Source organism: Perognathus longimembris, chromosome 5 (assembly GCF_023159225.1).
Source record: "Perognathus longimembris pacificus isolate PPM17 chromosome 5, ASM2315922v1, whole genome shotgun sequence".
NCBI classification, from domain to species: Eukaryota; Metazoa; Chordata; class Mammalia; order Rodentia; family Heteromyidae; genus Perognathus; species Perognathus longimembris.
Genome location: NC_063165.1, coordinates 7,161,512 through 7,173,222, shown reverse-complemented (window position 1 = coordinate 7,173,222; position 11,711 = coordinate 7,161,512). Strand labels below are relative to the sequence as shown.

General features: G+C 41.9%; 1 protein-coding gene across 3 annotated transcripts in view; it reads right to left on the bottom strand.

The window, feature by feature from the left end:
• Window positions 1–512: 512 nt before the first annotated feature.
• Cryzl1 (crystallin zeta like 1) overlaps window positions 513–11,711 on the bottom strand; it is a 46,078-nt gene continuing 34,879 nt past the window's right edge. For all 3 annotated transcript variants that reach the window (XM_048346275.1, XM_048346274.1, XM_048346277.1), the window contains 6 exons: window positions 10,293–10,404; window positions 7,071–7,169; window positions 4,756–4,877; window positions 3,837–3,942; window positions 2,373–2,418; window positions 513–1,016 (listed from right to left, as the gene is read on the bottom strand). In XM_048346275.1, the coding sequence (XP_048202232.1) occupies window positions 917–1,016; window positions 2,373–2,418; window positions 3,837–3,942; window positions 4,756–4,877; window positions 7,071–7,169; window positions 10,293–10,404 (585 nt within the window). In that variant the 3' untranslated portion in view covers window positions 513–916. The remainder of the gene's footprint in view (window positions 1,017–2,372; window positions 2,419–3,836; window positions 3,943–4,755; window positions 4,878–7,070; window positions 7,170–10,292; window positions 10,405–11,711) is intronic.

Sequence of the window (11,711 nt, the reverse complement as noted above, 5' to 3'; positions counted from 1 at the left end):
AGGGAGACGGCGCCCGGGGCCGGCTTCTCCGGAATCCGCGGGCACCTGTGCGCCGGGCCGTCGGGCCGCCGGCGGGCGGAGCGCTGGTTGAGACCTCGGCCGGGGCTCGTCGCCTGGCGCCCGGGTGGTGGACCGCAGTCGTCGCGCCTGAGCCGGCGGTGACGGGAGAGCCGCGCCGGGACCTTCCGGAGCGCGGCTGGCGGCGTCCCGGGGCGGTGCCGGGGCCCGGGCCTCCGCCCCGCCGCCCATCTGCACCGAGGTAACGCGGCCTCCGACACCCCTCGTGCGCCCCCTCCGGCCGGCCACCCCGCCTTCCGCGCGTGCTCCGCAGCTGCCACGACGAGGGTTACCGAAGAAGTCAGAGTGGCAGAGTCTCCGCAAACCTCCTCGAGCAAGCGGCTGGCCGGGGGTCGGGCACGTGGAGGCCGGAGAAGGAACCCGGATGACGCTTCCATTATGACGGGGGGGTGGGGGGAGATTGTTAGGAAAAGACGATGTGGAGAACAACGGAGTTGATAGGAAACTGTTAACAATCTTTTTGACGGTACAGCAAAGACCTATAACATGTATAAAAATACGGTGCTTTTTGCAGAAAGGAGGGTGTTGGTTTTTTTCTTAAGGAATTTTATAGATAGGCAAAAATGCATAGAAACAATAACTTAAAACCGATCATTCCCTCCAGATGTGAAAATGAACACCTAAATCACATCCACGGCACTCTCGCAAATGCTTGTCAGATATGTATGTCACAAACTGAACATCCAGGAAAACATGCTTCAAAATGGAATTAGCTGGATTTTTTTTTCTTTTTCTTTCTTTTTTTAATCTTCCTTGATTTTTCTCAAAATTTTTCAAAGACAACTGGCTCCAAATACTGGAATGAGTACATCCAACTGAGGTCTGGCAAAGAAGAAAATTAAAACTGAACCACTTGCTTTTTTCTTCCTTGATTTTTCTGAACAACTTCCATGGAAACTTTTGCCTCATACAATGGAATGGGTTCATCCAACTGAGGTCTGAGGAAGAAAATCATGAGGCATGTCAGGTCTAATTACAGATGAGCAGAACTCACAGGATGGTTATATTGCTTCAAATATTTCAAACTTGCCCACTGCTATTTCCACTGTAAAAGTGCTTGAGTAAGTAGCCTAGCACTACCAGTGGTTCACTTCTGTAATCCTTGTTAATTAGGAAGCTGAGATCTGGAGGACAGAGGTTGAAAGTCAGCATGGGCGGAAAAGTCAAGACTCCATCTCCAAAATAACCAGCAAAAAGCTGGGCTGGGAAGTGGAGGCGTGGCTCAAAGTGATGGAGTGCAAGCCTTACACAACAAAAGCCAAACAAGAGCTCAAGCCCCTGCATTGGCACAATAAAAGGCGTGGCTCAAGAGCCAGCTGAGCAAGTAAGCCTAGCCATCCTTGAGGTTCAAACCCCAATACTGGCAAAAATAAATCTTGTTTTGATAAGGTGTTGCTATTATAGCTCAGGCCACCTCAAACTTAACACTCCTCCTGTCTCAGCCTCTTAGAGGCTAGGGTAACAGGTGAATACCTGCTCCCATGGAGAACTGATTAAGATTTTTTTTTTTGCCAGTCCTGGGCCTTGGACTCAGGGCCTGAGCACTGTCCTTGGCTTCCTTTTGCTCAAAGCTAGCACTCTACCACTTGAGACACAGCGCCACTTCTGGCCGTTTTCTCTATATGTGGTGCTGGGGAATCGAACCCAGGGCCTCATGTATACAAGGCAAGCTCTCTTGCCACTAGGCCATATCCCCAGCCCTGGTTAAGATTTTTGTTGTTTGTTTTGAGATAGGGTCTCACTGTGTAACAGCCCAGGCTGAACCTCCAACTCCAGATACTTCTGCCTTTGCCTCCAAGGCATTTGAAGTGTGGGCATTCACCTACATGTCCCATATTTCCTTTTATCCCCTTTTTAAGTAATGAGGAAAAGCAAAGGTTAAGATACAGGGGCTGGGGATATAGCCTAGTGGCAAGAGTGCCTGCCTCGGATACACGAGGCCCTAGGTTCGATTCCCCAGCACCACATATACAGAAAACGGCCAGAAGCGGCGCTGTGGCTCAAGTGGCAGAGTGCTAGCCTTGAGCGGGAAGAAGCCAGGGACAGTGCTCAGGCCCTGAGTCCAAGGCCCAGGACTGGCCAAAAAAAAAAAAAAAAAAAAAAAAAAGGTTAAGATACAGGATGGAATGAAGGGAGAAAAGCTTATAGATTTGGAATATTACAGCATCCATTTTTCAACACTAAATAATAAAAAGACAGTAAGTATGCTGAAAGGAAAAAAACAACGAAATGCCCATGTTATCTCCTTGAGAATAGAAAAACACAAGAACTATGATTTAGTTTCTTTTGCATACCTAAAAACACCAGATGACAACTTCTCCATCACATCCTTTAAGATACGTAGCTAGAAGGACAGTTAAGGAGACAACATAAATAAGAGAAAATTAAACTAGTCTATTCAGTAAGCAGAAGATGCCAGGCTGGTCATTTTTTCTTTCTAAAAAATGTTTTGCGGGCTGGGGACATGGCCTAGTGGCAAGAGTGCTTGCCTCTTACACATGAGGCCCTGGGTTCAATTCCCCAGCACCACATATACAGAAAACGGCCAGAAGGGGCGCTGTGGCTCAAGTGGCAGAGTGCTAGCCTTGAGCAAAAAGAAGCCAGGGACAGTGCTCAGGCCCTGAGTCCAAGCCCAGGACTGGCCAAAAAAAAAAAAAAAAAAAAAAAAAAGTTTTGCACTCTTCATTCAAAGTATTATAAAACCATAGTCAAGTTTATTTCTAAATTAAAGAAATGATTTAACAGAACTGGCGGTAGACCATGGCCTCAACTTCTAAGGGTAAATGATGAAAATTATCAAGCCTAGCACTTAGGTGATGAGTACTGATTTTGGCTTTTCTTTTTTGGTACTGGGGATCGAACCCAGGACGTTGCACTTGCTATGCAAGTGCTTTGCCACTGAGCTACGTCCCAGCCCGTGATGAGTACTCATCCCAATTAACAGTGATGTAATGGTGTATGATTTCCATTTTCATCTAGTGTATGGCATTTAGCAACTACATTAGGTTTACATTGTCAACTAATATAGTTGAAACAGGTTCAAAAGCTAATAATCTGAGAATAATGGTGCATAGCTAGAATATAAAACAATGTCATTATGACTGGATAGGTTAAAAAAATCTTAACATGAACTATCATTGATAAGTTGGGACAGCTTGTATATAGCATATATATGACTATGAAATATTTAATATCATTTCATATAAACATATTGTGTTCCAGTGTGGACTGGGGATTTGTCAAGTAGGTTAACAGCACCTTTACATGAGTCAGGAGGGACAGCAACTGGCTGTGATTCTGGTTCTGGTTCTGTATGCTTTGGGTTTTGTTTTTTTTCACCTGTAAGGCAGAGATGATAGCAGTACTTATATCTTGTAAAGTTCTTTTATTTTATTTATTTATTTTGCCAGTCCTGGGGCTTGAACTCAGGGCCTGAGCACTGTCCCTCGCTTCTTCTTTTTTTTTTTGCTCAAGACTAGCACCCTACCACTTGAGCCACAGCGCCATTTCTGACTTTTTCTATATATGTGGTGCTGAGGAATCAAACCCAGGGCTTCATGTATACTAGGCAAGCACTCTACCACTAGGCCATATTCTCAATCCCGTAAAGTTCTTTTAAATGTTAAAACAAATACCTGGAAGGTCATTTAGAATGTATTCAAGGAAACTTAATAGCTATTTGCTATTTCTTATCATGATGAAAGAATTTAGGAATACAAGGTACATTTCAAGCTAGAAACTAGTAGAAAAAAGGATATATAGATATTTTCCTTGCTGTATATTTGACAGATTCCAAACTTCGTCATTAAGGAAGGCCACTGTTGCTCCCTTGAGGAAGAGGCAGTGGCTATCTGGAGGATCCAGCTTTGAAGGAATAAACAAAGACCAATTACTATGAGCTTAACAGCAAAAGGAAGACTGCAATCTTGAGCCAGAAAAACTTCTAGATAAATTAAATATTGTTGAAATCTCTCTCTCTTTCTGTCTGTCTGTCTGTCTCTCTCTCACACACACACACAGTCCAAACAGTTCACACACTTTAACAACAATGTTATGTAAACAACATGTTTTCTTGTCTACCTCATGGTCTAAAACAATGAACTGGCAAGGTGATAAGTACAGGGCAGATTCAGGCCAGTCTAGAAGGCCAGGGGGCTTTGGTGTCAGGTAAACTATCAGTCACCTTCATGAATATGCTTCACGAATACATTATGAACACACTGAAAAGTCAACATTGGCATATGAAAATAGTAGTATTTGTACATAAGCCACGACATAATAAATATTTAATTAGAATACGGCCAAACAAACTTGGGAGGTAACCTAACCAATAGATAAGTTATTTATAATGCTAATTTGAATAACAAAAACTATGATCATTTTAAATACTCTTTGAAGTATCTTTGTTACATTACAGTGTTATTTGAGACACAATGTAAACATTTTAAATTAAAAGTTTTACAACATAAACATTCAGGAGCCATGACTTCCAAATCACTAAAAAACAACAACCACCATATAGTCCATTCTAACTAAATGACCTCCCCACCAGGCAATATTTTAACATTTTGGCCAGCACTTAACTAACATGAAAAAGAAGCTACATTCCTTTAAAGGAACAGTATACTCCAGAATTTATACCGTTCTAGTTAATTATATTATTGTTTCTAATAATACCTGGAGGTTTTCTTCTGTCGTTATCCAATGGCCTCCAACACCAAGAAGTGTGATGATATCATGTTTATGTGGTAGAAGTTGTAATTTCACTGCTGGCTCATCATCTTTACTATATAACCTCACTTTTAAGTGAAGAGTTAAGAAAAGAGAGAAAAATATCACAATAACCTAGCAAAGGACTCAAATAAGTTTACTTTTTAGGTAAGAAGTATTTTTCGGCCAGGCACTGATGGCTCACGCCTGTAATCTTAGCTATTCAGGAGGCTCAGATCTGAGGATCGCAGTTCAAAGCCAGCCTAAGCAGGAAAGTCCATGAGACTCTTCAACAAACTACTCAAAAAAGGCTGGAAGTGGTGCTGTGGCTCAAGTGGTAGAGTGATTGCCTTGAGCACAAAGAAGCTTGGAGGAGAGTGCCCAAGCCCTGAGTTCAAGCCACATGACTGGTTAAAAAAAGAAAAAAGGATGGTGCCCAGGTTCAGAGTTCAAGGCCCAGAACCAGTAGACACACACAAAAGTATTTTTCCTTAGGAAAAGGCAACAATGTATTTTGACACCTTAACTCTTTAACAGTACTTCCTGCATCCTAATGTGTTGGGGTTTTTTGTTGTTTGTGGAGCTTGAACTCTGGGCCTGGGTGCTCCTCAGCTCCAGGTTAGCACTCTGCCACTTGAGCCACAGTACCACTTCTGGTTTTCTCGTGGCTAATTGGAGATAAGAGTCTCCTGGACTTTCTTAAAAGCTTGGCCTGGCTGTGAACCATGATCCTCAAATCTCAGCCTCATGAGTAGCTAGGATTACAGGCATGAGCTACTTGCAACAGGCTGATCTTTCTTATTTCATTATAAAATTAAGCCCGTTTTCATTAGGAAACCAAGAAAGAACATAATATGTAACTTTCATAATGGGAATTGTAACAATGAAACTTAACACAATGAAATGAGTTGTTTTCTGATTAAAGCAGTCACAGCACCAAACAGAGCCATACTTTGACATAACTGCTAAAATGTACATTTGAAAAACATGCTACCAATAAAATATTTATCCTCACTTCCACTGTTTTTTTTTTTCCTTTGAGCTAATTTCAAATCTTGGAAAATATTGGTTAAGGGGCTGGGGATATGGCCTAGTGGCAAGAGTGCTTGCCTTGTATACATGAGGCCCTGGGTTCGATTCCCTAGCACCACATATACAGAAAACGGCCAGAAGTGGCGCTGTGGCTCAAGTGGCAGAGTGCTAGCCTTGAGCAGGAAGAAGCCAGGGACAGTGCTCAGGCCCTGAGTTCAAGGCCCAGGACTGGCCAAAAAAAAAGGAAAATATTGGTTAAAAAGAAAATCACACACAATGGGCACAGCAGTATTACAACCAAGTATGAATAGAAGTGCTTTGTGGGCCACAACACCAGTCTTTTAGATTGTGCTACTTCACTGTGTATAGGTGATAAGATGCTGTTAGTCAAATTTATCAAGAAAAAGAGGAACAACTTAGTCATCCAATAGCAAGTAGTCAAATATAGCAGATGTAGACAAAGATCTGGAACCAAATAGGCCGATTACAGGTATAGGATTCTGAGAGAGATTTGTCACATGTTCAACTTCAGTGTCTATGTGTTTTTAAAAGGCAATTATGCCCTTTCTTCCAGAGACAGTGATGACAAAGGGGGCAAAGTTAGGGTGTCCCTATTTAAATAATACATCCTCAGTTAGAAACAAAGCCCCTAACTAAACATGCAATTTGGTAAATTAGTAATTATTATCCAGTTACATTTCCCCCCTGAAATTCCTTCAACTACAAGACTTACATAGGTGGGTAAATCCTGAAACCTGATTTCTAGTGCTGAACAATAATTGCAAAATAATTACAACAGAAGAATTGCCAATATGACTATTATAATAGGAACGTTTCAATACAGTAGGTATTTTGAGTACCTACTGTTTCTCCAAGTACTGTGTTTGGAGATGAGTAATAGTCCTCTGGAAGGCCAAGCAATAGATGCAATTCTCTGTATCAGATATATACCTAAGTACATTAGCAGTTGTGTTGTAAGTTCCCTGTGATAAGAAGCAGTTACCATTGCCACCACCTTATTATAATTTGGTGATAATTTAACAATCACAGTGGTTCTGTTAACTCTTTTATTTTTCAAAATCATGCAGTGCCTCTTAGGATTTTTAATGGGATTTAGGATTAAAATATTTTTCTGATACTACAGAAGGTATATTTTTATTTTGCAATTTGCATATGTCATGAATAAACTTTATTTCAAAGTGAAAAGGAAAAAAAACGACTTACAGGCTGCTTATTTTATAGGTACCTACCTCCAGCATCCAGGACAATATCTACTCCCAGGCCACCTGTTTCTTCCAAACAGCTTTCGGCAACATGGACTTTCCCATTAGATACATCGATCACTCGGGCTGTAAAGGACAGGAAATCGGGCAATTGTACTGTTCTTTAAGTGATCAACACAAACAAACCAGGGAAGAAAAAAGGAACAGCACATAAATATTCTCTGAAATGAATTAACAGTTCAAACAATTACCAAGCTTAAAGAGATGAAGTCTATTCTAATCATACTTTTTTTCTCAAGTCTAATTTTGATAAGCATCACTACAAATGAAAGACCAGGCTTATTCAATTAAAAAAACAAAAACACAATATAATCCTTTTGTGAATACAGTGGTCCATACTGGTCTGTAAACAGAGGAATATTCTCTGGGTATGGGATATGTTGCCAGAACTGAGAATCTGAAAAACAGGGTAAATATTTACTGCATATTAAGACATGAAATGGAAGATCAAACTGTTCCTAAAGTATGTTTAAATAGTGTTTAAAGCTAGGAGGATCCTCTTAGGGGAGGAACACAAAGGCCTAATACTTTTGTGCCACTGGTCATATAAAATAATATTTATTGAAATAAACTCTAGACAAAAACACAAAAGCTATAAAAGGTCTTTGTGTAATAACATCTACTAGAAGCTACTGTATCTTTCTCAATCTAGAAATCACTCCTAGTTCTTCCAAAAATGGAGAAAAGTCTTGAAGGTAAGGACTTTATTTAGCAGTTAGTTAAAATTAAGTTAATTTTATTCGGTTGCTTTGATTATATGTGTACATACATGTACACACACACGTTTCTTTCTGATGTGCTGGGGATTGAATTTAGGGTCTCACATATACCAGGCAAGTGCTTTGCCACATTCATATTTCCTAATCTCTTAAGTATCAATAGAGAAATAAAATATTGATAATTTTAAAAAATTCTCATAATTTGAACTAGTACAGGAAGGTATGTTTATCTTTTAATATCTCACTGAAGACAATTCCTGACAGGGTTGTTTGGATTGGAGGTACAGCATGCAAGGGAAGAGGGGCAGGAAAACACAAAGATAGGAGGGTTGAAGCCAGAACAGGGCAGAATTAACCAGTAAGAAGTACCATTTTGGCTCTTTCCTTTTCTCCATCTCTCCATCTTCCATTTCTACACCTCTCTTTTGCTGGCTGATTCAACCCAGGGCCTCCTGCATGCTAAGGCCTAGGGCTCTACCACTGAGTTATACCCTTAGCCCTTCATTTTATTTTTGCCAGTCCTGGGGCTTGAACTCGGGGCCTTGGCACTGTCCCTGAGCCTCTTTGCCTCAAGGCTAGCGTTCTACTGCTTGAGCCACCTCACCACTTCCGGCTTTTTCTAAGTTTTATGGATCCTGAGATCACAGCCTCCTGAGCAGCTTGGATTACAGGTGTGAACCACCAGTGCCCTGCTTCCTCCATTCTATTTTCAGAGCTCTTCTTCCTTTTCTTGTCCTTCTCCTCCAGACTGTTCTATTTTTTTCCTTCTGTTTACCACAACTCCACCAACCATAGGGCCTCGTTCTTGCTCTCAGCTAGCACTCTACCACTTGAGCCATGCTGCCAGCCCTCCAGCCTGGCTTTTTGATGGGATGGCTTCAAACTTGGATCTTCTGGATCTTAGCCTCCTGAAGAGCTAGGATTACAGGGGCCTTGCTTCCTCCCATTTCTTGATTATCTCTGCCATAATGAAAATCACTCGGGCTTTAAGTTCAGGCAAGCCTGGGTTCAAATCTAATTCCAGTCCTTCGTCTCACTTGTGTAGCTGTCTAGTTAAATTTCCAGAGAAGCTACTTCCTGGCCATAAAATAAGAGTTTATTGAGGGCTTAAGGAGGAAAGATTCCTATTAACTCAATGAACATTACTTTCTTGCCTGCTCAGTCACAGTCTGCTCCTTCTCTCTGCTCTCCGTCTTTCACTCCATTCTTACATGTCTCTATTCCTTTTTTATTTTTCTCCCGGTCTCTGTTATTTCTTCCTCTCACTGCTGATTGGGTAAGCTCAATTTTGTTCAGGCTCATCAGTTTCTATCCTGTTCTAGTTGTCCTTAGCTATATCTGGCTCGTGTTTGTGTACATGGATCATCTGCTATCCCAAAGTGTTACAGAGAACAGTTTAGGGGCCAAGCACATGCTAACAGAGTCAAAAATCTAGTGAACTGATACAAAAATATACTGATTGGCTAACTGAAACCAAAGAGGAATAGTTATTTCTAGATTGTATCTAAGTTTACTTACTTCAAACTTAAGTTGGTAACAATAGGACAAGAAGAAAAACACAAAAAGATGTAGGTTTAAAAACCTTAAGTAGCAGCTGCAATGCAGCTCAGTGGTATTCACTTGCCTAGCGTGCAGGAGGCCCTGGATTTAATCCCCAACACCACAAACACAACCTTAATAGTTTTATCACTTAAAAGCACAGATTTTTAAAATTTTTGTACTGGTACTGGAGCTTGAAATCAGGGCCTGGTTGCTAACCCTGAGCTTTTTTGCTCAAGATTAGTTCTCTACCACTTGAACCACAGTTCCACTTTTGGCTTTTGTTTTTTGTTGGTTAATTGGGGATAAGTCTCACAGGCTTTCCTGCCTAGGCTGGCTAAGACCCTCAGATCTCAGCCTTCTTCGTATCCTGAGTACCTAAGATTATTGGCGTTAGCCACTGGCACCTGGCTCCTAAGTACATTTTAAAACTGATGTTTATTTGGGATTCTGTGTGCAGTTTTACCAGTGCAATGTGTGTGTGTGTGTGTGTGTGTGTGTGTGTGTGTGTGTGTTGTGGGTACCAGTTCTGGGGCTTGAACTCAGGCCTAGGTGCTGATCTTTTTTCTACTCAAGGCTAGTGTTCTACCACTTCAGCTACAGCTCTACTTCCAGGTTTTTGGTGGTTAGAGATAGGAGCCTCACAAACTTTGCTTCCCTGGCTGGCTTTGAACTGCAATTCTCATATGTTAGCCTCCTGAGCAGCTAGGATTACAGGCATGAACCACTGGCCCTGGACTTTTAGTGCAGTATTTTTGTTTTAAGATAGGGTCTTACTATGTAGTCTAAGCTGGCCTTGAACTCATGATCCTCCTGTCTCAACTTCACAAGTGCTGGGATTACTAGTGTGAGCTACCATGCCGGGGCTCACAGTACGGCTTCTGGTATCATTTTCCCTGTTGTACAGTCTGTGATGAGTGCTCTTACTCACCTACAGAAGGTCTAAGTCTTTCAAGGCATTGCTTGTCTTCCAAGCTGCGTGCTGTTGAAATCACCTTCGCTCCTCTGTGGTGGGCTAACTGAATTGCTATTGTGCCAAACGCCTGTGTGGAAACATATACACCAGGTTAACTGAAACAGGGTAAAGAACCTATCTCATTTATTTTACAGACTGCAATAACATATTAAAGGATCACTTTAATCTGACTTCTCCAGAAGGGTTGGGGGAAGAACTTCATGTGCCTCATGCTCTTACTCTAACCACAGTACATCATTTCAAGCATGTGGGCCCTCTGGAACGGGGCCATGAAAGGGAGACATGGGCCTAGAAGGGCCCTGTGTCAGAATTATGGTCTGGGTGAATTATATACTGGGTATGGGACTCTAGGGATTTCTCCTTGAAGACCACAGCTCTTCAAAAGTTCAGGATTGCCAGCCACCAGTGGCTCACCAGTAATCTCAGCTACTCAGGAGGCTGAGAATGGGAGGATTATGGTTCTAGGCCTGCCCTGGCAGAAAAGATTGAGCGATCTCAATCCACAGCTGGGTTCAGTGGCTCACACCTGTGCTCTTTTTTTTGTTGTTGGTGGTGGTCACGGATTTTAAACTCAGGGCCTGGGTGCTATCTATACCTGAGCTCTTTTTTGCTCAAGGCTAGTGTTCTACCACTTTGAGTCTCAGGGTCACTTCCAGTTTTCTGGTGGCTAATTGGGATTAAAAACTCATGGACTTTCCTGCCTGAACTGGCTTTGAAGAGCAATCCTCAGATCTCAGGCTCCTGAGTAGCTAAGATTATAGGCATGAGCCACCAGTGCCCGACTACTTGTCCTCTTAAGCAATATGGGAGGCTGAGGTTGGGAAGATCATAATTCCAGGCCAGCCTGGTCAGAAATGTCTGAAAGACTCTTATCTTAATGGAGGAAGGCTGGATGCAGTGGCTTGTAATCTAAGCACAAGGCGGGCCTTGAACTATGTACACCTACTATGTAGTTGGACCGCTAACAGGTATGACCCATGCCCAGCTTGCTAGCTGAGATGAGGTCTCATCAATTTTTCCCCACCTGGCCTCAAACTGCAAGCCTTCCAATATCTGCCACTGGAGATTACAGGCACTGCCACATCTGGCCCTATGTTATGTGTTCTTTAGGGCTGTGAACAATTTTTAATGATATATCTTGTATTAGTTAATATATTTTAACCTTGCATAGGATCCATTTATTAAATGTGAAACTTTATTAACATTAGAGTTAGTGGGGGACAGGTTATAAGAACTGGAAGGGAGATCTGGAGTCTGACTTTTAAAGACTCATAAGTTATTTATCGCTTTATAAAAAAATTAAAATTGCTTGGCTTGGGCATACCTGGGTGGTACAGTGCTTGCCTAGCATACATACAGGCATGGGCTGATCGT